The sequence below is a fragment of the Cervus canadensis genome, chromosome 32 (assembly GCF_019320065.1).
Source record: "Cervus canadensis isolate Bull #8, Minnesota chromosome 32, ASM1932006v1, whole genome shotgun sequence".
Lineage (NCBI taxonomy): Eukaryota > Metazoa > Chordata > Mammalia > Artiodactyla > Cervidae > Cervus > Cervus canadensis.
In genome coordinates this window covers 39624586-39649324 of record NC_057417.1, presented here as the reverse complement: position 1 = coordinate 39649324, position 24739 = coordinate 39624586, and the positions used below count along the sequence as shown (strand labels likewise).

The 24739-nt window shown below is 60.8% G+C and overlaps 1 protein-coding gene and 1 long non-coding RNA gene across 4 annotated transcripts; one reads left to right on the top strand and one right to left on the bottom strand.

Moving 5' to 3' along the window:
- Positions 1 to 8: 8 nt before the first annotated feature.
- Positions 9 to 21568, bottom strand: RAB40C (RAB40C, member RAS oncogene family). Of its 3 annotated transcripts, none has more exons than XM_043455733.1 (7): positions 21424 to 21568; positions 20484 to 20701; positions 8757 to 8817; positions 8249 to 8309; positions 2816 to 2893; positions 2296 to 2518; positions 9 to 1798 (listed from the first exon to the last, which is right to left on the bottom strand). In XM_043455733.1, the coding sequence occupies exons 2-7, from the start codon at positions 20623 to 20625 to the stop codon at positions 1518 to 1520; spliced, it is 846 nt and encodes a 281-aa protein (XP_043311668.1). In that variant the 5' UTR covers positions 20626 to 20701; positions 21424 to 21568; the 3' UTR covers positions 9 to 1517. The 3 variants fall into 3 exon arrangements, with proteins under 3 accessions (XP_043311668.1, XP_043311669.1, XP_043311667.1); XM_043455734.1 differs by lacking the exon at positions 21424 to 21568 and adding an exon at positions 21282 to 21417; XM_043455732.1 differs by lacking the exon at positions 21424 to 21568 and adding an exon at positions 4698 to 4768 and having other exon boundaries at positions 20484 to 20893.
- Positions 21569 to 21610: 42 nt separating this feature from the next.
- Positions 21611 to 23620, top strand: LOC122433138. Its single transcript, XR_006267034.1, has 2 exons — positions 21611 to 22032; positions 22119 to 23620. It is a non-coding gene; the product is annotated as an uncharacterized LOC122433138 (long non-coding RNA).
- Positions 23621 to 24739: the final 1119 nt, after the last annotated feature.

Here is a 24739-nt window from a genome sequence, read left to right as displayed (position 1 = left end):
CGAGAGACCAGAGCTGAATTATGTTTACTGAACAAAGAAATGAAAACCGTCCCAAGACAAGCCCAGGAATGGTGCGGGTGTGGACAGCAGCGAAGGGTAGTGTTGATACGGTGAACGCAGGACCATCCAGCAAGTGTGGACAGTAGCAGGGGTAGTGTTGACACGGTGAACGCAGGGCCGTCTGTTCCCTCCAAACAGTCCAAAGGGGCGCCCACTGGCAGACGGGAAGGGTGGGCCTCCTCCTCAGGCCCTGCTGGCAGCTGGGCACCTGTCCACAGATGCTGCGGCCCCCCCACCTCACCTCTCAGGACAGCAGCCCCCGGGGCACCCACCACAGAAGTCCTGATCAAGGGGTCACAGGCCAGGGAGGGGCCCACAGGCAGGAGGTAGAGTTGAGCACCAGTGTGACCTGTGGTCACGTCACCAGCCAGGTGGACGGAAGGAAGCTAAGCTTCCAGCTCAGGCTGGCTGGTGGGTCCTCGAGGAGGGGCTCAGTGTCCACGACGAAAAAACGGGCGAGGAAGGTTCTTGTGACGTGTGACCTCACAGAGAGGTGAGTCTGGGTGAGGAGCAGCTATGGGACCCCACCCAAGGTCAGGAAACTGAAGCTGGCCAGAGTAGGGTCTAGAAACTCCGGGGCAAGTGGGATTGGCTCAGCCCAGACCTACCCTGGCCTCATGGCCCAGCAAGCACTGCTTGCCTACAAACAGCTCTGTGTCCTCAATTCGGAGAGAGGCCAAGCCAACTTCATGTGGCAACAGGTACAAACGGAACTGAAGGTGCAGAATCACACAAGGCTACCAGCCCCTGAATAGGGAGAGGGCGCGGGGGAGGGACACGGGGGTATGCCCACTTCCTTTTCCAAGAAACCTGAGACCTCTGAGTCACCCCTGGCCCTGATCCCACAGGTCAGGACTGTCCTCCAGGAGGGCTGGTGGGAGCCCTGGAAGCTGTAGCCCAGCATCCTGGGGCAGGCACACCGACCACCATGCTCAGAGGCCGACAGTGCAGCTGGGGGTCCCCGTGACCCCCGCTGGCCCCCATGGCCATGCCCCGTGTGAAGTGCACTGTGAGTTCAGATTCAGGCCTGGATGGTGGCTCTCTTCCGGCCTCAGCCTCACCGCCCTCCCCCAGTGTCCCCGGGCTCATCCCCTCAGCGGCTGTGCGCTCACTGCGTGGCTGCACAGAGGCTTCCCTGCTGGTCCTTTAAAAATGTACAAAACAGGTGAACCATCCTTTACATAAATAAGAAAGGGGGCCTGGCCCCAGTCCTCAGGCCATCTCCAGGCACAGCCTCCTCAGGGCCCTTCTCAGCCGCTCCTCGGGGTCCCGGCATGTTCCGCCAGCATCCGCACAGCATGGTCCCCGCTGTCCTGTGCAGCTGGTCTGGCCGAGACCACCAGCCTACCAGGTGCGTTCCCCATGCCTCCCAGGAGGGGCTGTGTAGCCAAAGTCCCCAGCACACAGCACGGGGCCCAGAGCCCGCCAGGAGCATTCCCAGGCTGACCCTCCCGCGGCTAGGAGATCTTGCAGTTGCTGCGCGAGCAGTTCTGGGGGGGGCTCTGGGGCGGCCGGATGGACTTGGACCGTTTGAGGCTGTTGCCCTTGCTGCCGCCGCCCCCGGCCCCACTGGCCAGCGAGTAGGAGCGCCCGTGCATCATGACGGCGTTCATGCCATTGGCCATCGAGAAGGACTTGAGGTGGCTCTTGATGGTGACGGGCAGAGGGAGCTTGTCGATGAGGTGCACGGGGGTGCAAGAAACGATGGCCCGGCAGCAGAGGTCCTGCAGACTGAACACTGCGGGGCGGGGCGGGGCAGGGGGCGGTATCAGATGATGAGGGGTCAGGTCATGGGGAGGTCAAGTGGGGGGTCTTGGTGGCAACTGACAATCTCGCCATCAGATGAGCACAAGTGACAGAGAAGGGGCTTGGGGACTGGGAGGGGCGGTGCGCAAAGCTCCCAGGTTTCCTGAAGCAGAACAACCTCCTTCTGGCGCCAGGCAAGCCAAGAGCAGCCACTGGGCACCCCGCCCCCATCTCCTCCCCACCCCGCAGGGCTTGGCGGCTAGACACCCAAACCCGTCACCCTGGGTGCGAACTGAGCCTCCCTGGCCGGCTCGTTAGCTCTGCTCTGGTGGGACTGGGGCCTGGAACCTGTCCTCTGGCTGGCGGTTGGACAGGTCAGTCCGCAGCCGGCCCCTTCCCTCCAGGCCCCGCCCCCGCAGCCGGTCCCTCCCCTCTGAGCCCCGCCCCCGCAATAGGCCCCTCCCCTCCGAGCCCCTGCCCCCGCATCACCTCTGTTGGGCCTCCAGATCTTCTCCATGCCATGCCGCATGAGCACGATGCGGGACAGCTCAGTGAAGGACTCGATGACGTTGAAGTTGCACAGCGGGCTGACCTCGAAGAAGGTCATGCAGTTCTTCTCCGCGTAGGCGCGCGCCTGCTCTGTTGGAACTTGCCGCTTGAAGGCTAGGTGCAGCCGGTTCCCCACCAGGATCCGGGGGACTCCGGGTGCGTGCTAGGGGGTGTGCAGGACTCAGCAGAGGTGCAGTGGCGGGATGCCCCTCTGCACCCACCCCCGGCCCCCAGCCCGCGGGCAGGCCCTCCATCAATTCCATGCTGAGGTGGGGCCCGTGGGAACCCAGGACCCCAACCCACGGTGCCATAGCAGCCAGCGGATGGGGACGCACAGAACCTGGGCGTGGGAAGCGCTGCAAGTGGGGACCACAGAGGCTCCCCTTGCAAGTGGGGGATGGCGGCCCACGTGCCAGGGATGGGCGTGGCCCTGGAAGGGGGTCTGGGGCAGCACACCTACCTCATCGATCTCTTTGATCCACCTGTCAATGCCGTCAAAGGACCAGCGGTTGGTGATGTCATACACCAGCAGGATTCCCTGCAAGAGAAGTGCGGGCATTACGAGGTCCAGCTTCCCGCGGATGGACGGGGTCTTGTTCAGGCTCTCCCCCACAGCCCTCCCTCCCCACATGGGCAGGGCCGGGGGCGCTCGGGCACCAGCCAAGCTCTCAGGTGGACACGCAGTTTACCCAACAGGAAAATGAGCTCTGAACCTTCCTCCTACGCTTAAGGGGGCTCTGTGCACAGGGCTCACCTAGCCCTGAACTGTCTCCTCACCGCGGCCTGCCCTGTCCACCGTCTGGGTGGGGGCCATCTGACTGTCAGGGACCTCAAGGGCTCAGTACTGCCTCCCTCCACGTGACGAATCCGCTGGGGCAGAACCACAGTTTTTCCATGTCTTTCCTTCAAGCACACTGTGTTACCCTACATCGTTTAAAAATCACTCCACCTGAGATGGGCAGGCGCACACAGGGCTGTGGTGTGGGGCACTCTTCCTGGGGAAACCAGGGGGTGCTGAGCAGAGGTGTTTCTGAGCGGTCCCACCCACATTTGCAGGGGACGTGAGCCCGGGAGCAGCTGCCCCCGAGAGAGCCGCACAGAGGCTCTACTGCGGAGACTTCCCTACCACAGCCCTTGGAGACCACTATTCCGCCCGCCTGGCGGCAACCTCTCACAAACCTCGGGGCTCTGGGCTCACCCCTGTCTCTGGCCTCATGTTCCACCCTGAAACAGGCTCTGTGAGAACCACCCGCCAGCAGGGCTCACGCCCTCCCTGTGCAGGGAGTCGCCTTCATCTAGCCCACGTCTCCGTCACACACGGGGAAGGGGAGAGTGCAGCTGCGATGGAAGGCACCCTCCATCTCAAAACGAGGAATTCTGAAGCCTTTCCCCTTGAAACTGTGCTTCGAATTAGGCCCTGCTAAGGAGCAGGTGGAGACTGCTTTCAGGGCAGGGCAGAGCTGCCTGCGGGCGGGGGGTAGGGGGGGGACACCCAGCCTGGAGGGGAGCTGCCCGCTGTGGGGGGCAGAGTCCACCAAAAGGCACAGGGACCAAGGGCCAGGCCAAACATCCGTGTTCAGTCTTTGCAGATACTCAACACACAACTGCTCATAAAACAAACGTCAACAGACAAACTAAACGCGTGGCCCCCAGGCCCCCCAGCAGTCAGGCAGGCAGGCAATGAAGGCAGGGTGCACTTGCGCTCACCCACACTGCTCACGGGCACCACAGACAGTGAGGTGACAAACATGAACCCCAATGCCATACATGCGCAGTTTTAGAAAACAGAAATACAAACACACCACACAGAACAGACTTCCACAGACGTGACTGCCCGTGGAAGGGCTGGACGGGGACTTATTTCCTTGCTTATGCTTTCTATGTGATGTTTTTGGTTCAAGCATCTTTATTAACCTATCAATGTTACATTTTACACATACTATAAAAAGGAATCTACTTTAGTACATCACGTTAAGAGAGCAGTGCTCTTTGGGAACCTGACTGAGCCTTCACTGACAGCCCAGTCCAGGTCGGGTGCAGCCCCAATCAGAGGGAGCATGGAAGCGTGGCCTTCAGGAGGGGAAACCTCCTCCGGGGCTGACGGGACCCCGTCTGGCCTGGAGCCACACCAGGGCGAGAGGCAGGGGCTGCCGTGCAACCAGAGGCCTGGCCATGCCAGTGTGCGGGGTAACTGCCAAGGTGGGGTGAGCAGGCAGCCACTGAGGCTGACCGGAAAAGGCCAGGACTGCTGAGGCTGTGGGGGCCCGGGTGCTGGCCATGGCCTGAAGGCTGAACTCCACCCTGCTGTGGGCACAGCTGCCCTGAGCTCCAACCAGCCTGACCTGAGCTCCCAGCGGCGAGCAGGGTGAGGCAGCAGTGCTGGGAATGCTCCCGCTGGCCGCCTGCCGGAGCCCTGAAACCAGAATATCCGTCAAGCCAGAGGCCGATAGGACATCTTCAGTGATTTCGTCCTGGCTTGTTAAAGCGTCAGAAGCGGACCGTCGTGCTCCAGAACCTGAGCGGACTGTGCTCCGGGAGCACGAGGAGCAGGGACGCTCCTCCCACCACCACACCCCACTCCCAGGAGCGCCTCCGGGTGGTCCTGGCTCCTGAGCCATCCAGTATGCAGTGCACACTACGTCCACGTCCCATCAGTTCTTGCCGAAGATTTCGCCTGGCCTGACAAGGAGTCTTGGCCAGCCGTTAATAAATACTATGCTTCAGTTTTCTGACTTGCAAGGATAACGTCAGCACTATCAAATCTGTTGCAAGATCCCCATCTCCATGTTTCTATTTCCTTGTAACTTTGTCAGCACTAATTCATCTTACATGTCCTCTTCACTGTGAACGGGAATTCCTCAGACATCCTCCCCCAGCTGAGCACTGATGAGAGCTTCCCACTCAGTCCACCTGCCTGTTCCAGGAGGTTCCACATGTAAAACTCCAGAAAGGCACTGCCCTGGAGGTCCAGGGCCTCAGTCTCCCAACGCGGGGGGCCCGGGTTCCAGCCGTGGTCAGGGATCCAGGTCCCACAAGCTGTGTCTCACGCACAGCTCACCTCACTGGCAGCTTGAGCGGGCCCCAGCCAATCGCACAGACCCACCAAGCCAGTGCGGGTAGGTGGGGAAGAAGAGGGGACCAGTAACGTTTAGAAGCTCAAGCAAATGGGGAGAAGCCCATCTCTTGGGTTCAGGCTCAAGTGCACCCCAAGGCTGTCGAAGAGCCTCTGGCTGGTCTCCTAACTGGCGCCAGTCTCTGCCTACCGCCACCACCCGTGTCTGCCAGGTCAGGGTAATGACAGAGACGTCACAGGATGAAGGACAGCCAGACGGCCAACTGTGGGCAGGGACCAAAGGGACCACAGACTTGGCAGGAAAGACGCCTGGGAGTGAGCACAGGTGGCTTCCTTGAGACCCCAAAATGAGGCTCCTGGTCACCAGGACCCCTCCAAAGGACCCCAGAGTCAGCTGTGACCTCAGAGAGCCACAGGAGTGGGAAAGACATTCTTACTGTATTCGTCCCGTTTCTCTTAACTTTGGCTCAGCTTCTGAAAACTTAGTAAGCACTCCAGGGTAGAAACAGAGGCTCTGGTCCTGCCCCCCACCCCCAGTCACCTGCTGCTGTCTTTCAAGTGCCCACAGACGTCTCCTGACCCAGAGAGGGTCCTGGTGCAAACCGCCCGGCACGCCAGGGCCCTTCCCGGCAGCAGCCACTCTCGCCCCAGGCTCGTCAGCGGGCGTGGCTGCTGGGTCACAGGTGACGCACCTCATTCTGTCACAAACATCAGCGGCGAGCCTCTGAGCACACACCGGCGACTCGAGCTGCGAGAGAAAACCTCCCAGGTGTGGGGTGGGCGTGTGCACCCTTGTTGCCAAGGTAGTTTATTGAGCTTACACACCAAAAAACGTAGGGATTTCAGGTGTGACCTGTTCAATGAGTTTGGACAAACACACACCTGCGCAATCACCGCCCGACCAAGGTCAGAGAGTGTGGGGCTGAGTCACGCGCTTGTGGTACAGCGGCCAAGGAACCACAGGCTGTGGCTGAACGCCCCTGCCCATGCCCCATGGCGCGAGCATGACTCTGCCCAGAAACGAATGCGCTGACGAGGGGGGCAGACGACCCGCACACACCCCGCCCAGGCACTCGCTGGAAGGGCGTGTGTGCCCAGATCACTCACCTCTCTCCAGGAGACCGGTGCCTGGCTGAGCTCCCCCTGGTGCTAACCCAGCTGATCCCAAGCCCCAGCTCGACAGGACGCTGCCCACCCCTGGCTCCCACCACATGCCCAGCCCACGGGAACTGGCACAGGGGACCACGGTCCCCCAAGCTGGCCGCCTGGGCCACACGTGGCCACCTCAGCAACAGAAAACAAGGGTCACAAGTCACAAGTCAGGAGACCTGAGACAGAGAGGGCCTCCCAGGAAGAGACCTGTGAGTGCAGCCAGGGCTGCGTCGGCGGCTGTGGGGCCCAGGCACCTGTGGGGCCTCTGGGGACTGCGCCAGGGCAGGAGGGCGACAGAACAGACAGGACCTGGGGAGGACCAGCTGCTGATCGCACCCCGGGCCGCACAGGCCACACTGCGGCCAGCGTGGGGCATCGACCAGGCAGGAGATCCGAGGTCAGCTTCCCAGTGGGAGACCCACCCCCACCCACCACCCAGGCTGGAGACACACTCAGGATCCACGACTGGTTCCTCCAGCCCAGAAGCAACAGGAGCCTCCAGAACTAGCGCAGTCAGTCAGCACAAGTGACATGTCCATGCCCACTGCCCTGCAGAGAAGTGGACGCGGAAAGGCGTTCCCCTCCCCAGGCCCCTGCAGGCGAGCCCTCAGCCGGCTCGCCTGCGCCCGTCCCAGCGGAGCCCGCCTGCGTTCAGGCCCCCAGGGCCTCCTTGCTGTTCCCCGATCGCCCTGTCCCCATAAACCGAGGTAACTACCCCCCCCACCTCATTTCCTGTTTTACTGAAAAAGTAGCAACGAGTGCGTCGTAAACATTGGGAAACATTCAAAAGCAACAGGAAGACCAAAGACCTCGTCAGGAAGCCCATGGTCTCAGACCCCGACACCCGTCCCCCCGTGCACGTGTGGACTCCCTGTCAGAGCTCCGCAGAGACCGGGCCGCGGGACACTCCTGGGCGCCCTTGCTCTCCCACAGTCCTGGGCTGTAGGGCGGCCCCGCACCCCTGTGTCCGCGCTGGAGCCGGCCAGTCTGCGGGCTGCCGGCTCTGACCGCCTGGGAGCAGCTGCTCCAGGTGGGACCGCCAGGCTAAGCGGGTTGACAGCAGCACTGTCGCCGGCACTTCGGTGGAGGCCTGCACAGCCGGGAGCCCCGCCGGGGGCTGTCCACCACATGCCCGCCCGCCCGCCCGCCCGCCCGCGGCAAGAAGCGGAGCTCCGGACGCTCCTGAGAGGCGCCTGCAAAAGGGTCAGCTCCTGCTCGCCAAGCAGAGGAGGCCTGGCCTCCACTGTCCAGTCCACCGTCGGCGGGCAGGCCCCACCTGGTCAGAGTCTGGGCCCCCCACAGGTGCCCTGAAGCCAGTCCCCTCGCAAAGGCAGCGAGTGGGCAGCTGGTCTGTTCACACAACTGCTGCTTCCCTCCGTGCAGCCTCAAATCTCACACTGACGGTTTGCACGCAGGCCGCCGTGAGACGCCCAGGACAGGGACGAGCAGGTCCCCAGGAGCCCCCGCACTGCACACAGCCCAGCCCCGCAGCTCCCCGCTGCAGGCCCGCCACCACAGCCTGTGTCCGCCCTCTGGGATCTGCAGCAGCCCTTCCCACGGGGCTCAGCCCTCTGTCCCGCCGGCTGGCCCCGAGCCCACAGCTGCCGTGCTCCGCACATGGTGCCACAGCCCTGCGGTCCCCCCGGAGGATGGCTGTGCAGGTCTTACCTGTGCACCCCGCGAGTAGGACCTGAAGATGGTGCAGAACCGGCCCTGGCCCGAGGTGTCCCTGAAACAAAGTGGGGGGATGCGACCCATGGGAGCCCAGCTGCATGAAGGGCCCTGCCCCTCCCACTCTGCATGCGCCCCATGGACCTCCTTGGCCTGAACACCCCAGAGACTGCCCTGTGGGGCTGGAGAACCCAAGTGCGGGGGAAGTCACACATCAACTGCGAGGGTCTGCAAACGCCCTCGATGTGGAGTCCAGTCGGGGCAAGGAGGGAAGGCCTGGGGCCCCTGGAAACATGTCTTTATGGGCAAAAGGGAGCTGGGCTCTGCCAGGACAGGCAGCCCTGACCTTCTGGTCTCTGCACCACATGTGGTCCTGTGTCTCCACGGCTGCTGTGCTGGGGGCTTCCTTAAGGACCCTGACTCACTGCACCCTGCTCCCCGGCCCCAGCAACAACGGAAGCACAGCAGCCCCCGCCCAGGCGTCTGGGCGTGCAGCCCGACTCACCAGAGCTCCAGCTTGACCCGCCGGCCGTCCAGCAGGATGGTGGTTGTCTTGTAGTCGATCCCTGCAATAAAGCGGAGAGAGGGTGAAGGACTCGCCTGGCCGGGACCCGGTCTCTGCAGCCCAGAGGAGTCACGGCTGCAGCCGGGGAGCCCAGCGATCTCAGTCACCTGAGTTGGCGTCCCAGCGGCCCGAGGTGGGTGCCAAAGCGCGAGCCAAAGGGAGGGTGGTGGCTGGTCTCAGCACTGGCCATGGCACGCGCTTCTCAGAGCTAATGGGTTTTCTGAGTTCCTGGGTTCACCCAGCACCCAGGTGCTGACAACTGGAGTGTGTCTAGAGCACTGTTAATGACAAAGTGGCACCTGAAATGCTGCTTCTCCGGAAAGCTCTCAGAGAACCTCTGCTGGCCACGTCTTTACTTTTCATTTTTTGAATACTTTTAAAATTGAAGTATAGTTGAATTACAATTGCTTCAGCTATACCACAAAGCAATTCAGTTTTATACGTGTATCCTTTTTCAGATTCTTCTCCATCATAGGTTATTATAACATATTGAATTTAGTTTCTTATATTATGTAGCAGTTCCCTGTTTATTACCTTCTTATACTTTCATGAGGAAGAAGTCCAAGAAGTCCCGTCCCTGGCAGGAGCAGGGACAGTGCTGGACACATCACCTTACACGCAACATCTTCAACTGGTGTCCTAAAAGCTCAGTCCTTCCTCCTCCTCCCTGAAGCCTTAAACATCTCAGGTTCTCGGCTATTCACAACACCTGCTCCAGGGAGGCTTGGAAATGGGCATTTTCCATGCAGACCCGGCACGTGGGCCGAGTCCACCACAGCGCTGCACAAGGGGCCTCTAACCTGAGGGTCTTCTACCCCACTCACGGCTGGCCACGTGTCAAAGCCTGGCTCCCACCCATCAAGACACTCAGCAGAAGGAAAACACAATACAAAAAATGGGACACGATAAATACTTGCAAATCATGTATCTGAAAAAGGACCAGTATTCAGAAAATACAAAGAAATCTTACAACTCAACAAAAAGAATCCAATTAAAAAGTGGACCAAAGACTTAAAAGAGATGTCTCTCCAATGAAGATATGCAAATAGCTAATAAGCACATGAAAGGTGCTCAAGATCACTAATCATTAGGGAAATGCAGATCAAAGCCATATGAGACACCACATCACACCCATCACATGGTTATTATCAAAAAAACAGAAAACAAGCCGTGTTGGTGAGGACGCAGAGAAACTGGAACCCGTGAGCACTGCTGGTGGGGCTGGAAAATAGTGCAGCCACCATGGAGAACAGCGCGGCGCTCCCCCAGAGAATTAAACTCAGAATCACCACGGGATCCACAAAGCCCATCCAACATGTATGTATCTGCACACGCACGCTCACTGCAGCACCATTCACGATAGCTGAAAGACGGACACAGCCCCAGTCTCTAAAGATGAAAGAATGAATAATCAAAACAAAGTCCATCTGTACAATAAAGTATTATCCCACCTTAAAGAGGAAGGAGCGTCTGACACATGCTGCAACAGGAATGAAACTTAAAGACATTATTGTGCTCAGTAAAACAGGCCAGACGCAAGACAAACCCTGCCTGACTCCCTTCTGCAAGGTTCCTGGAGCATGAGCCTCAGACTGTGTGGAGGGAGTGAGGCTGCCTAGGGCTGGAGACCGTGTAGGGGTGGGGGGGGGCGCTCAGTGGGGAGTCTCAGCTGGGAAATGAAAAAGCTCTGGGGATGCTGGGAGGGCCACTGAACTGTACACCTAAAATATTTAAAATGATAAATTTTATGTTACGTATATTTTGCCACAATTTTTTTCAAGATGGAAGAGAAGATTCTCCCACACACACTCTCGAGCTAAACAGAACTCGGGCGTCTCCACCATCTTTCCTGTGCATTCACCTCCCCTCAACTGTCTGCCAACAACCCACTTCTTTGGGAGGGAACTCCTGGAATTCTCTGTCAAACGGGGAGCTCAGATTTGGCCCCGGACGCCTTAGAAGGTCCGGGCTCTCCAGCTGCATGAGCCAGACCCTGTGAGGACAGTGCTGGACACAGTGATTCCCAGGACGGCCACAGACGCCCATCCTCTAGGCAGTCACCTCTGTGGGGGCTCAGCCCAGTGGGTGCTGGCCACAGAGACTCACCCCGAGGCCGCCCCCACGAAAGGACTGCGGCCGACTTGGCGCCAGGGCCCAAGGGCCAGCCTGGAGCTGTGGGGAGGAGCGGGCACCCAGGGAGGGCCCAGGAGGAAGCAGGGCACAGGGAGCCGCTGCAAGCACGCCAGCCTCCGTGGCCAAGGGGCGGTGACACAGGGACCTCACCCACCCCCCACCTAAGCCCGCCCGACTCTTCACTCAGGACTTCAACTCCAGAGAGGACGGCCAGCCCCCAGCCTTCAGGGCCTCTGCTCACAGCACTGCCAGATGCCCCAGAGGGCCCTGTGCAGACAGGCTCACAGAGTTGGGACCAGCTCCGCCTTCCCCCCAGCACCCTCCACGCACAGCAGCTGAGCCCGAGGGCCCACGGACAGGAACCAGTGGGACGCCTGCCCAGGAGCCCGCCCAGGGTCGGAGGATCCTCAGGGCAGACAGCGGGGTCCAGCTGAAAATGGCAGGGGGGCCAGCAGAAGACACAGGAGCCGGCAGACTGACCCATTGCCTCGGAGGTTCTAAACAACCACAAGGAGGGGCTTCCCTGGCGGTCCAGGGGTTAGGACACTGTGTTTGCACTGCAGGGGCAGGGGTCCCATACCACTAGGGGAACTAACATCCCACGAGCCGCACAGCGTGGTTAAAACACATCTCAAGTATGCTCTTCACGCTTACACTGCCGCTCACCCACCAACCCCCCAAAATCTGGACAGAAATGTACAGTGTGCGTTACAGACTCAGACAACCAAACACTCGAGTGCAAAGGGAGGCCCGCCCGCAGGGACAGCACCAGACCCCACAGCTTCCCAGCCCGGAACCCCCCTGTGGCCTCAGCACCTATCCCGGCAGAACTGCAGTCCCCCGGCCATCCTTGAGGACCAGCAGGTTCATGGGATGCATGGAACACCTGGTGGGCACAGAACACCACCAGTCCCAGCTGCCAGGGCGACTGCCCAGCACACACAGGGGCGGGGCAAGGGCACCTCACACACGGGGAGGAGGCCCCGCAGGACCCGGCCAGGGGCCTAGGACTGCAGACACTCCTCCCATGGATGCAGGGCTCAGGTGGCGGCTGGGGGCCAGAGCAGGCCTGCCGTGTCCCCGCTGGCCCCGGCTGCCCAGGCTTCAGCTCTGCGCCTCCTAGACGGCTGGCCCCTCTCTCCTGGGGGCTCACGGGAGGTCTGCTGCTCCCCGGGGCTTCTGAAGGGGCGCGGTTCACCTGACGTGGTGGCCTTCTGCACGCCTCACTCTGCCAGGCCCCAGCCACCCCGTGTGGCCCCGAGCCAGAAACTGCAGCCTGAGCGTCGACTTCCACCCCGCGCCCCCACCGCCGCTGGGTGTTCACAGCTGACACCCCACCTTGCACATTGTGTGGGGTCCGACATTTCACAGGGACGTTTCCACTTTAGGAGTCTGTTGTCTGCCCAGAATCTGAATAAGAACGGTTCAGCATTTTGAAAGAAACCACATGGTGCACAGTGACGCCCCCGCCGGGCCTACTCTCCCTTCACCCTCTCAGCGTCGCACAGCTGTCCCCAGGCACCGACTCACTCGGCCACAGCCACCTTACGACACCGACACCGTCCGCGCCCCTTCTTCCTGCTTCACGTTACGGACGTGTGCGCTGAGTGACCAGCGTGGGCAGAACAGGTGATCCACTAATTTTGCTCCTTCTCAAGGACAGTCAAGGGGATGCTGCAGAGACCTGTCCAGAAGGGCCAACGCCTGGGACCCCGCTCCCCTGCAGACCCCACGTCCCCTGGCCCACAGGACCCGCCCAGCAGGGAGGAGCACAGCCCGGGAGGCACGGGCGCAACAGGAACTTCCCGGCACCGACGCTTCCACCCTCCCCAGAGGTGCTCAGAGCAGGGCTCGGAGGAGGAGGCAGGTCACTCAGGTCCCATCCTGGCAAGTGCCCACGTCCTGGTGATGGGGGAGTCTACCGGGCACCCCTCAGGCCCCGACAGCCACCGCACCAGGGGCTGGGACTGTGTGTAGGGACACACAGGAGGAAGGCCGGGCAGCATCAGCTAGCAGGAACCCGCCCCCCCCCCAATCTTCGCAGCCTGGTGGGCCCCCCACGGCCCCAGGGCCCTCCTGTGGAGGACGGCCTGGTGCGGGGGCCGCCTCCCTCGGGCCCTTCTCCCTGCAGTGCAGCAAGCGGTCCTCCCTTGGGACCCACATCTCCCACACCCGCGGGCACCGACGCAGGACAAAAGACCTCGAGAAGACCCACCTTCACTCCAGCCCTGGGAAGGAACAAGGTCAGCAGGGTGAAGGGGACAAGCGGCATCAGCTCCCAGCTTTAGCCTGTGCACAAACCAAGACCACGGGTGTTCAGAAGCCCAGGGCTCTGCCCTCCCTGGGAGCAACAGCTGTCAAGACCAAGACTGCCAAGCACAGCCTGTCTGTCCCCTGGGGGCTGGGGGGCATTTCCCATGCACCAGTCCAGGCAAAACTCAGACCTGTCTGCAGGACTGGCAAGGAGGGGTGCCGCACCTACAAAACAACCTGCCAGCCCCGCTTCCATCCCAAGTTTACTCCTTACGGAGAAATCAGCAGCTCTAGTGTATATCCACCTAGGCACTTCCAAACAAGACAAAAACCCATAGGATAACTTGTTAAAAATTCGTAATAGTGAGAAAAAACCAAGTGATAAAGACTGGGTTAAGAACGAAGGCGAAAACGCTGATCAACGCCTTCCATTGTGCTTGACATGCGTGCACAGCTCCCGGGCATGGAGGGGCTGCTGTCACCCCGCCATCCCTGTGCTGGAGAAGCTGGTCTCCCAGCACGGCCCCCAGACCCCCGCTCCCCTCCTGGACCCAACACGATGCCAACGCCCAGAGTCAGGGTGCTGCCCCAAACCCAGATAGGCAGCCGCTGCTCCTCAGAGCTACTCCTTAGGGAGGGAAAACCAGATCTCGCCAAGTTCCCAGAGACAAACAAAGGCAAAAAAGGCCTAGGTCCTTGTAAGCGGCAGACGTGCGGAAGTGCTGGGGCTATGCGTGGCCATGCGGAAAGCACCAGGCCAAGCAGTCCTCCTGGACACACCTGACCAGCCCTTGCACACCCTCTCCACAGGGGTGGGGGGGACAGCAAGGCCTCTCTTTGCCACGTGCTTCCTTCCAGGGCAGAGGAGGGTCTCCTGCAGTGTGGCAGGCCCTCTCACAGGTCGGCACAGGCCCCAGTCCTCCTGAGGGCGATGGGGGCCGAGCCTGGTTTCCGCCCCTCAGAGAAGGGCCCAGTGATGATGGACCCCACCACGGTCACACTGCCTGGACAACCCTGCAGCTCCGTGAAGCAGGACGCTCCTAGGGAGTGGCCTGTGCCCAGGAACGGAGGGCGGGCACCGCCGCTGACAACACTCAAGCGGGCCTTTGGCCTGGCCCACGAGTGCGCAGAGCCCCTAAGGCCCAGATTCCTGCCCCACAGACACGTGTGTGGCGCTTTCTGGTCGGCTCGGAACTGAAACAATTCCGCAGACTGAGACTCACAGACAGCAGACATTTATCTCCCGCTGTCTGGAGGCCAGGAGACCACTCAGTGCAGGGGGATCCAGCGTCTGAAGGGGTGGCTGCCCACTGTGTCCTTGGGCGGAGGCTGCGAGGGAGCCCTCCTGACCAGATCACCTCCCGAAGGCCCCACCTCCTGATACCATCTCCGGGGTCAGGTGTGAGTGTGTCAACTGGGGAACACCCGCCCAGTGCTGGCAGGGGCAGAAACACAGATGTGCGCTCCGCCCACCAGCCTGCAAAAGCCAACTGACACCAACAACCCAAAGACCCTTCCGTAGGGCTGTGGCAGTCTAGTTCTGGAGCCGAGGACATGCTTCCCACAGGGCGAAGGGCTCTGCCGACATGATGGGTCATGGGCCTCAAGAGGAGAGAGGACCCCGGGCTCCCCGGCCCGATGTCATCGAGAGTCAGAGGTGGGCACCCCTGGCCAGTGAGTCTGACAGACGCGATGGAAGGAGGGCCTTGCCCTGGCTCTCAGAGTGGAGGAGGGGGACCTGGTGAGGAGCGCAGGTGACCCTGAGGGGCTGGGACAGCCCTCTGTCGACAGCAAAGGAACAGGGACTCAGCCCCACCTGACTGATCGCTGCGCCTGCAGAGCGATGAGATGGCGAGGGGCGGGCGACCGCGGCGGGGGTCTCAGGGGGCGGGCGACTGCGGCGGGGGTCTCAGGGGGCGGGCGACCGGGGCGGTGATCTCAGGCCGGCTGTAACAACTCAACACGGTCTAAAACTCGCCGGCTGGGAGGATTTACCAGGAGGTGGCCCTCAGCACCGTGAGCGTGGAGTGCCCGCAGCCCTCACGCCCTCCCTGCGGGGCAGAAACCACACTGGAGAGCTGCCAGGCAGTGCCCATCCCCAGCACTCACCACGCCCGACAGAAACACGCGTGCTTGCTCACCAAGACACATGTGAGAATCTGCACACCAGAGCCCCTCAGGGTGACCCAGACATGGAAACCTGCTGGTCAAAACGAGCAGCCAAGAGAGGCCAGGTCATCCGGCTCCGCTTACAGAAGTTCAGGCAGGAAAGCGGGCTGGAGGGGGTGTGGGGTGGGGCGGCTGGGGCCTGCGTCACACGGTGATCAGGGCTACCCACTGATCTGCTGACCACAAAGACTTGTCCGCACAAGCACCACCTGCTGGCCCCGCACCCGCCCTTCTCCGGCGGCACAGGGTCGGAACCACAGGTGCAGGCGGCAGCCCGTCATGGGCCTGGAAGGGACGGAGCGGACGCCCTTGCAAGTGGGCACTCGGGCTGGGGAGCAGCTCCAAGGAGGTCATGGGTTGGTTCCCTTAACACCTTGAAAACCACATGAGACCAACCACAGCAAAAGCTTTCTGCTGTCCATGAAGAGCAAGCCATGTTTCACACACAAAACCTCCAACATTATTTAAAAAAAAACACACAACACCCTACTGATAATCCCAAAACTCAAGGGTGACCATTAACGTCTCGAGTGTTTCAGTCAACGATTCTGCCCTTTGTCTTACTTACACAGACTTGACAAGATGACAAAGGTTTCTCTAACTACTGAATGTTCATTCAATATTCCTCCACACCAGCATTTTTAAAGGCTCCACAATATCTCACCCTACCAATTTCCACATGTCCTTGCCAGACCTGTGGGCTGCTTGAAGTTTTTCATTTTTATTAAAAAAAAAAAAAGCTTTGCTTCCTGCAGATGTGCCCCTTAAATTCCTCAGGGTGGGCGCCTCATCACTCGTGAGAAGCGGGGCTCGTCCAGCTATGGACACAGGCGATTGCACACCCAGCGGGAAAGCGAGCCTCCTCTGAGCTGCGCTGTGCTAAGCTCACAGGCGAGCACCCCATCCCACTGCACCTCAGGGGTGAGCGTCCCCCACGTGCTCTTCACCAGGACCTCCCCTCTGAAGACTCTCCGTGTTGGCAGGTGACAGAGAGGAGAACACTCCCAGCAGCAACAGCATGACCAAGTTGCTCCCACTGTTAAGGGATGTGGGTGCTGCTGACGTGGTCCAAGTCAAATCACCACAGCTCCATGGTGTGCGTGGGGTGTGTGTATGCACGCATGCACACCTGCAGCTGACAGGCTTCTGCAGCCACGTCACACCTGAGCCCTGTGCTCAGGGACACACCTCCTCCCACCCAAACTACATCAGCTGGAAAATTAGAGTCCAGCAGTTTGAGGACTGACAACATCGGACCCAGGAAGAGAGGGGGGACCAAACGAGGGGAAGGAGAGCACGCTGAGCCACCGCAGCCCCGGGGCAGTGCGGCCCACAGGGCGGGCGCGGGTGGCCGGCCACGCGGCCGCAATGCAGCGCCCACAGCCTCCGTGGCGGCTTCTGGACCTGAACACAGCACCTCAGTGCCCCTCAGATGGACGTCTCTGCATTCTCAGGCCTGCACACCCCAACCCATGCACCTATCACCATCCCCTCCCAGAGCAGCATGCACAGCCCTCGTCCACAGGTACCATCCCACCTCAGACCAGGTGACAGACGACTGCTCCCTGGGAAAGCGCAGGCGGCTGTCAGCTCAGCTCACGCCCCCAAGAACCACCCTGGTCCCAGGACTTCTGCCCACTGTGGGCCCACGGGGCCGTGCTGTCTGACCCACAGAACACACCAGGTAGCCTTTCGGGTTCACAAACCCTTGGTGTTGATCACCAGCCAAGATCTCTGTCCAGGGGCTTCCCAGGTGGTTCAGTGGTAAAGAATCTGCCTGCCAATGCAGGAGACCCGGGTACAATCCCTGGGTCAGGAAGATCCCCCAGGGAAGGAAATGCTGGCAATCCACTCCAATATTCTTGCCTGGAGAAGCCCACGGACAATGGAGCCTGGCGGACTACACTCCATGGGGTTGCAAAGAGTCGGACACAACTGAGCAACTAAACAGCAACCACAAAGACCTGTGTCCAGGGTTGACACTGACTCCTTTGCCCAGACCTGCACCTGCTGTGGGCAGAGAACCAGCCCACTCCCAGGGCTCGGGCCTTCCCCACTCTGCTCTTCCGTCTGAGGACGGGCGTCCTCTCCACCATGCCCTCTGCACACCTTGACTCAACTAGGCAGAGCCCGCCCAGCATCCTGGAAGCCTGCCTGCCGAGCAGCCTCCCCGTGTGAGAGCACTTCCCCTGAGTGCTCCCGGTGGTGCCCACTGCCCCCATTGGGGCCGGTCTCCCTCGCCGCTGTTTCCGTCCCCCTGCTTCTGAAGGACACAAGTCCACAGCCAACGAGGGTCTGGATGTTCCAACCTCCACAGAAGAAAATCCACCATGGACACCAGAATCTGCTCACTACTACCAGATCCCAAATGTGTCTGAGAAACCTCAGTTACCACCTTACACTCGAGTTCAAGTTCACCTTTCCTGCATGCCCAGTTGCTCAGTCCAGCTCTTTGTGACCCCATGGACTGCAGTCCTCCAGTCTTCTCTGTCCGTCGAATTTCCAGGCAAGAACACAGGAGTGGGTATCACTTCCTCCTCCAGGGGATCTTCCAGACCCAGGGATCGAACCTGCGTCTCCTGCCTTGGCAGGTGGATTCTTTACCACTGTGCCACCTGGGAAGCTCGAGTTCGCTTTATTCACTTCTACTTCCCAGCTCATTCCCAAAGGACTGATGAAGTCCAGCTTCCCATCCTAAGAGGGACCTGCACACGGTCTCTGACACCCGCACGCAGTCCCAGCGTGCTCTCCAGAGCACCCAGGTCAGTACAGTCAGCCCAGCGCCACCTCTCCCCCCTCCCGCGTTCCTTCTGCAGCTCGCTCCAGGTCAGGGCACCAGACACTGACACCTTCCCCACGTTCTCCAAGCAACTGAGGGACGATGTCCTCACTGATATGGTCCTGGGCCCTGCGACAGCCTGTGACAGGCGTGTCCGCCACACTAAGTACTGCCCACGCGCAAACCAGGCAACTGGCCAGCTCTTAAGGGAGCAGCCACTGTGCGCCTGGTCAATTCCTGGGACGCACTGCACATACGAAGCGCTGCAGTGGAGGGCTGTGGTCATCAGCGAGCAGGCCAGGCCCAGGCCCAGGCTAAAGATGCAGCCGAGGGTGTAGGCACGAGTGGGAGAAGGGCTTGCCGCTGCGATCTCACCCCGGAACCCAGCACCCGACCAAGGGAAGACAACCCCGAACTCACTCGGCTCCAGACTGAGGCACCCAAGAAAGCACAAAGAAACAGAAGAGACTGGGAGGGTTTGGGTGGCAACCGTGAGCCCAGGGGTGCCATAGCAGGCTGCCTGCTGTGCCTCCCAAGCGTGAGTCTCCTGCCAACACTGGGGACAAAACAACGGAGAAAACAACAGGGGGCACACCCCAGCATGAGAGCTCCAGGATGCAGCTTCCCTCGGGTCGGCATTGAGGACAGAAACCAATCTCCAGCCCCAGAAACAGCCGGACCTGTGCAGGGCCGCAGCGGCACACTGGGTCCCAGAAACAGAGAAAAAACCGGCAGGGCAGAGCCCGGGCCGGCCACCGCACAAGCACACCGCTCACACCAGCTCGCCCCTCCGGCCCCTCCATCTCTTTCCCTCCCTCCCCCACACCCCGGGCTCGAAGGAGGCGCGCGCCCAGCAGCACTGATGCCAGGAGCAGACAGTGAGGACGGAGCTGTGCCTGGTCTCCAGGCTTCCAGGATGTGGGCGCATCACCACGACGTGTCTTCCCGCTGCTCCTAACCCTGAAGACTCTGGGAGCCAGGGTGCGAAGGGCGGAACTGCCCTCTGTGAATGGGAAGGGCCTGAGCAGTGGCAGAAGGCTTCCGAGCTCTGGGGCGCACTCAGCGCCCCAGGGACCCAGCAGTGCAGACAGCGCTGGAGCGGAGTCTGTGGAGAAGCCGCTGGGCTGCCAGTGCCTCCCTCCTGCCAGCCACCACTGTACCAGCAACTCCCAGCCGGTCCACAGGAGCTTCAACGCCAAGTCCTGCCCCAAGCACGGACGCCTCCCCTGGCCCCATGGCGGGGTGTTAGCAGGAAGGAATCTGAGCTCCCAGGGAGCGAGAGGACCACCCGCCAGGGGCTCCCTTCACCGTTTCTGGCCTACGACCCACGCTGGCCCAGGTCACCAGGAGTCCCTGGGTCCCTGCCGTCTCCATGCCTCAGGCAGTGCTCCGCCTGTCACAGGGAGGAGGCGGGTCCCCTCTCCACCTGTGGCTGTGTCCCCAGCACTCGCCACAACTGACGGGAGGACCCTCAGCAGCAGAGGTCTCGTCCGAGGAAACCGCTGCTGCCCTGATGGCGCCCTGGCTTTGAGATCTGCAGGATACGCACCACCGGCCTGGGCAGCAACTCGGTGAGGATGACTCAAGAGCCCACCATCTGCGTCTGGAGACACCCGGCAGAGGCGGTGGAGGCCTCCCGCTGGCCCTCTCGCCCCTAAAACGAACCCAGGGCCCTACCCTCGCTGAGGCTGGGAGGACGTGCTCGGGGAGGGGGCCCGGCCAGCCCAGGTAGCCCCACGATAGTCCTGAAAGGAAAGGATGGAGGAGCAGCGCCCACAGTCTCGGCCGCCACAGGCCAGCAGATTAGTAAACAGCCTTCGCGAGAACCCCAGACACAAAGAGTGTGGAGGACGAGAACGCCAAGAAGCAGAATTCCTCAGGAAAGACAGCCTTGCCAGGAGCACGAAGGTCCCGGGGAAGAAGCGCCAGAGCCTGGGAGGGGCCGCGCTGCCCCGTCAACTGCGGACGCTGAGAAACCCAGGCAGATGCCACAGATGCGTATGTGCCCTGTTTGGGCCACACGTCCGGGAACGTGGACAGAACGTTTAATCCCGTCAGAAATGCGCGTTTTCCTCCAGCACAAGATGCTGATGCTCGGTGCCCGGAGCCAACCGCCTTTCTCTGAGGACGCCCAGGTGTGCACACCTGGCGCGGCCGCGCGGCCAAAGCAAGGCCCTTCTTCCTCGGAGGCCCGAGACCAAGCCTCCGCCCCAGAGACGCCGCGGGCCGCGGCGGGCCCCGGCGAGCTAGGGCGCTGCTCCCCGGCCCCCGCCCGGCGCCGGCCCGCGGCCAGGCGGACGCAGGTCGCCGGGCGGCACCAAGTGCCAGCTTACCGTTGCTGTAGGCGTACGGGGATTCGGCCGCGCCGTCCTGCAGGCTCTCCAGGATCTCGCCCTTGCCCACGTCGCTGTCGCCCACCAGCAGGAACTTGAGCAGGTAGTCGTAGCTCTTGACCGGGCTGCCCTGCGTCCCCATCGTCGCTCACGCGCGCACGGGCCTCGCCCGCATTCCCACGGAGCCGCGAAGCCCGGGGAGGAGGCCTCCGGCCGACCTGTGGGCGCCGGCGCGGGTGAGCGGGGCCGGGGGACGGCGAGGCCGCCCAGCCCGCACCTGCTCCACCACCCCCGCCAGGCCTCTTCTCTGCTCGCCTCAGCGCCGCCGCCGCCCCGCCGCTTCCCGCAAGGCGCCGCGCAGCCCCACCGCCCCGCCCCGCCCCGCGCGCCGCCATTGGTCGTCCGCCATCCCCCTTCCCATGGCCATTGGCCGGCGGCCACGTCCTTCAGAACCACGGGCGCCCCAGCCCCCGCCCCCGCTTCCCAGACTCCGCCGCGAGACCTCCGAGCGCCCAGCCCCGCCGCCGCCCCGCCCCCGCGCCGTCGCCATCGGTCATGCCCCGCCCCCTCTCAGCGGCCATTAGCCCGAGCGCAGGTCCATCACAGATGCCCCGCCCCGCCGCTTCCCAGGCCGCGCGGAGAAGCCCGCAGATGCCCCGCCCCGTCGTCGCTACGCCCCGCCTTCCCGCCGTCGCCATTGGCCCTCTGCCGTCCGCTTTCCCGGAAGCACTGGTCCGCCTGCACGTCCGTCATAGCCCCGCCGTCCCCGCTGCGTCCCACGGAGCATCGCGGACTCACCGGCAACCCTGCCCCTGCTCCCGCGCCTCCTCGGCCCGCTCTCTCCTTCGCCACTGACCGCGGCTGCAGACCCTCCAGAGCAACTGGACCGCCCGCACGTCGGGCTCGGCCGCTGAGCCCGCCCCCCTTCCGAGATGCTCACCAATCAGGAGCCTGGAGCTTCAGGTTGTTTGCGTACGCTCCTGCTTCCGCGGACGGAGCAGGACGGCGGCCGTCCCCAAGAGGGGGTGAGGCGGCTAGCGCGGGAGGACTGAGCTCTCGGGAAAGTCGTGACTGCTTCCCCCACGAAAACCTCGGACGGGACGGAGCGGCCCACCTGCCTCAGTGCCCTCTGAAGCGGCGCTCTCCGCCAAGGGGGCGTGGCGTGGAGAGGGGAGCCAATCGGTCTCGGAGTGGCCGCGGGAGGCGGGACTTCCGCTCTCGCGTGGGCGCGTCGGCCTCCTGGGCAGCCGGGCTGCCGGGGCAGTGAAGAAAGGTGTGAGGAGGGGGCGGGCCCGAAGGACCGAGGAGGGCGGTAAGCGGCGGTGAAGAGGGGATGCTTGGGGGCGCCGTGGGGACGCTCGGGTCATAGAGGGGGCGCAGGGCCCCCAGCGCAGCAGGTCCCCCTCCGGTCCTATGCCTCTGCTTTTCCAACCTGGCAAGGTCTGCAGTTAGACAGCCGGGCTCCGATGGCCCGACGCTACGAATGGCGGGCTCAGCGCTCTGGTTTTCCTCCGGCTCTAGAGAAGATGGCACTGCCGGCTTGGAGCTGGTGAGGCCGGGTGGGGAGCAGGGCGTGGGGCTCCGAGGTTTGACCAGGGGGCCTCCAGGAGGAAGTGACTTTGGGGTTGTTTACAGGATGGGTTAGAACTGCGTGTGAACACGTGTGAAGATAACAGTTTTACTCTTCAAGATGGAAAATAAAGCAAAATAATACTTTTCTCCCCATCGGATCAGCAATGTCACGTGTGGGCCACTATGTGAGGAACAGCTCTTTGGGAGGGAGGTTGGACAGCCTAATAATCCCGTGTCTTCTTTAGTCTGGAGAAGTTGTCAGAAAAAAGCTCAAGGAAATCACTGTAGCATTGCAGTGATGGTGAAAGTGGTGAAACCGCCTAGACCCGGGATAGGGTGCCATTAAATCAACCAGGTTTAGGCAGCCCCTTCAGTCAATGAGGTAAACTGGGAACAATACTGACCTGAGAAGACAAATGACAGTACAGTTATACCCAGTGTAACTTTAACAGGAATGCTTTATAATTTTAATTCGTTTCATTCTAGATTTGTATGTACAATGTGTGCACAGGATAAAGTCTGGAAGGATGCTCACCAAATGGACAGCATGATTTCCTTTGGGCATGGAGAGTGGTGTTCTCATTGATAACATTTTCCCAAGAACATATTCACACATGACATGTAGTTAACAAAAGTTTAGCATATGGGCTTCCCTAGTGGCTCAGTGGTAAAGAATCCACCCGCCAATGTAGGAGACATGGGTTTAACCCCTGGTTGGGGAAGATTCCACATGCCATGGAGCAACCAAGCCCATGTGTCACAGTTACTGAGCCTGTAGAGCCTGGGAGCCCAAGAGCCTGTGCTCCGCAACAAGAGAAGCCACTTCAGTGAGAAACCCGCACACCACAACTAGAGAGTAGCTCCTTCTCCCTGCAACCAGAGAAAAGCCTGCACAGCAACAAAGACCCAGCACAGCCAAAAATAGATAAACAAAAAAATTTTTAAAGTCCAGCATAAATGTACAATGCAGCAATTCCTCTCCTAGAGAAATGAAAACATACTCCTATACAAAAATAGCGTATGAATGTTCACAGCAGCATTACTCACAGTAACCAAAAGATGTAAACAAACATCTATCAGCAAATCAACGGATAAACAAGATGTGGCGTAACCACACAACAGATTTTCATTCGTAAAAAGGAGTAAAGTGCTGATGCCTGCTATATTTATATGAAACATCCAGAATAGGCAAGTTCACAGAAAGTAATCAGTGGGTGCCGGGACCTGGGGGAGGGGAAATGGTGAGAGCCTGCTTACTGGGCACAACGTCTCTTTGGGATAATGAAAACGTTCTAACAGTGGGGATGGTTATATTACTTGGTAAAGCTATTAAAAATCCAGTGACTGTAGGGACTTCCCTGGTGGTCCAGTGACAAGGACTCTGCGCTCCAATGCAGAGGGCCTGGGTTCGATCCCTGGTCAGGGAACTAGGTCCCACATGCTGCAACTAAGATCCAGCGCGGCCAAATAACAAATATTTTGTAAAACTCAAGAATTGTACATTTGAAATGGGTGAATTTTGTAATATGTAAAGTATGCCTTAATAAAGACATTGAAAACAATAAGTTAATGAAAAGGACCCGAGCTGGCAGAGGCCACGTGTGTTGGAGCTCCCTAAAAAGACTGCATGCAGAGGGGACAAGCACGTCAGCACATCAACTAGGCCCTGAGGACAGCTCGACTGGCACGTGTCCAGGAGGCGAGCAAGAGGGCACCAGGAACTCTTCCTAGCAGGTCACCGAGCCCGGACCATTCTCCAGCAGTAGGTGGTCTTCACAGGGAGCAGACCTCTGCGTGGCAGGGGCACGACTGAGTGACCACCCCCCACAAGCCACAGATAACCTGCAGTGAGCAGTGAGCCACGTGGACTCTGCTATTTCACTTTGGTGGGGCGCCTGGGGAGGCCTCCTAAGGAGGCCTGGTCGCTCTTTTGGGTGCACAGTACCTGGTGAGCACTGGGCCCTTTCTCACCTGCTGCAGGGAGAGGCTCTTGGTACCCTCCTGGCTCTGGGGCACTCATGGGCAGCGGGGTGGACAGGGCCACCTGGTTCATTCATAATCCACAGAGCGCCCATAGCCTGGATGCTGGCCCATGGCAGACAGGGCACATCCTCCCACAACACAGCGTTTGCAGAAATGCCAGCCAGTGGGTGGAGTCTCGCTAGTCCTCAGCCGGCAGAGCTGGGGAGCCACAGCCAAGCCAAGCCTCTCCTGCAGAGGTCACTGCACCAACCTTGGAGCCCACCTCTGCCTGGCCTTGCCTTCTCCCTGCTCGGAAGTAACTCCTCACTGGTGGTGACATTTCTTTCTCGGAGTCTCAGGCTGCTTGGAAGGGATGGTGGGTGAGAAACTGTTATCCCACTTTGAAGAGAATTTTAAGTCAAAACCACCCTTTGTACCTCAGGACTGGGGGCCCCCGCTCCCTGGTTCTCCATTACCCAGGGTGGAGCGAGGCCACTGGGTCCTTACCAGCACAGCCTGTGCCGCAGGCGCAGCCACCCGAGACCTGTCCACGGAGTCCAGTCCTGGGAGAAAGACGCAGCGGCCTTCCAGGTGCCTCCAGTCCTGCGTTTCCGTGCCACTGTCCTCTCTGGCCTCTGACCTCCCGGCCTCAGGGCAGAAGGGCTTGGCAAGAACCCACAGGGTCTGGAGCCTGGGGGTGGCGGGGGGCCAGACGAGGGAGG

Coding starts and splice junctions, on each gene's coding strand:
- RAB40C (XM_043455732.1), bottom strand. CDS start 20,878: ATGGCGGCGCGCGGGGCGGGGCGGGGCGGTGGGGCTGCGCGGCGCCTT. Junction 2,894..4,697: donor GCTCGCCGCTGGGAGCTCAG/GTCAGGCTGGTT, acceptor CTTCTCTTGCAG/GGAATCCTGCTGGTGTATGA. Junction 1,799..2,295: donor GATCTGGAGGCCCAACAGAG/GTGATGCGGGGG, acceptor CCCGCCCCGCAG/TGTTCAGTCTGCAGGACCTC.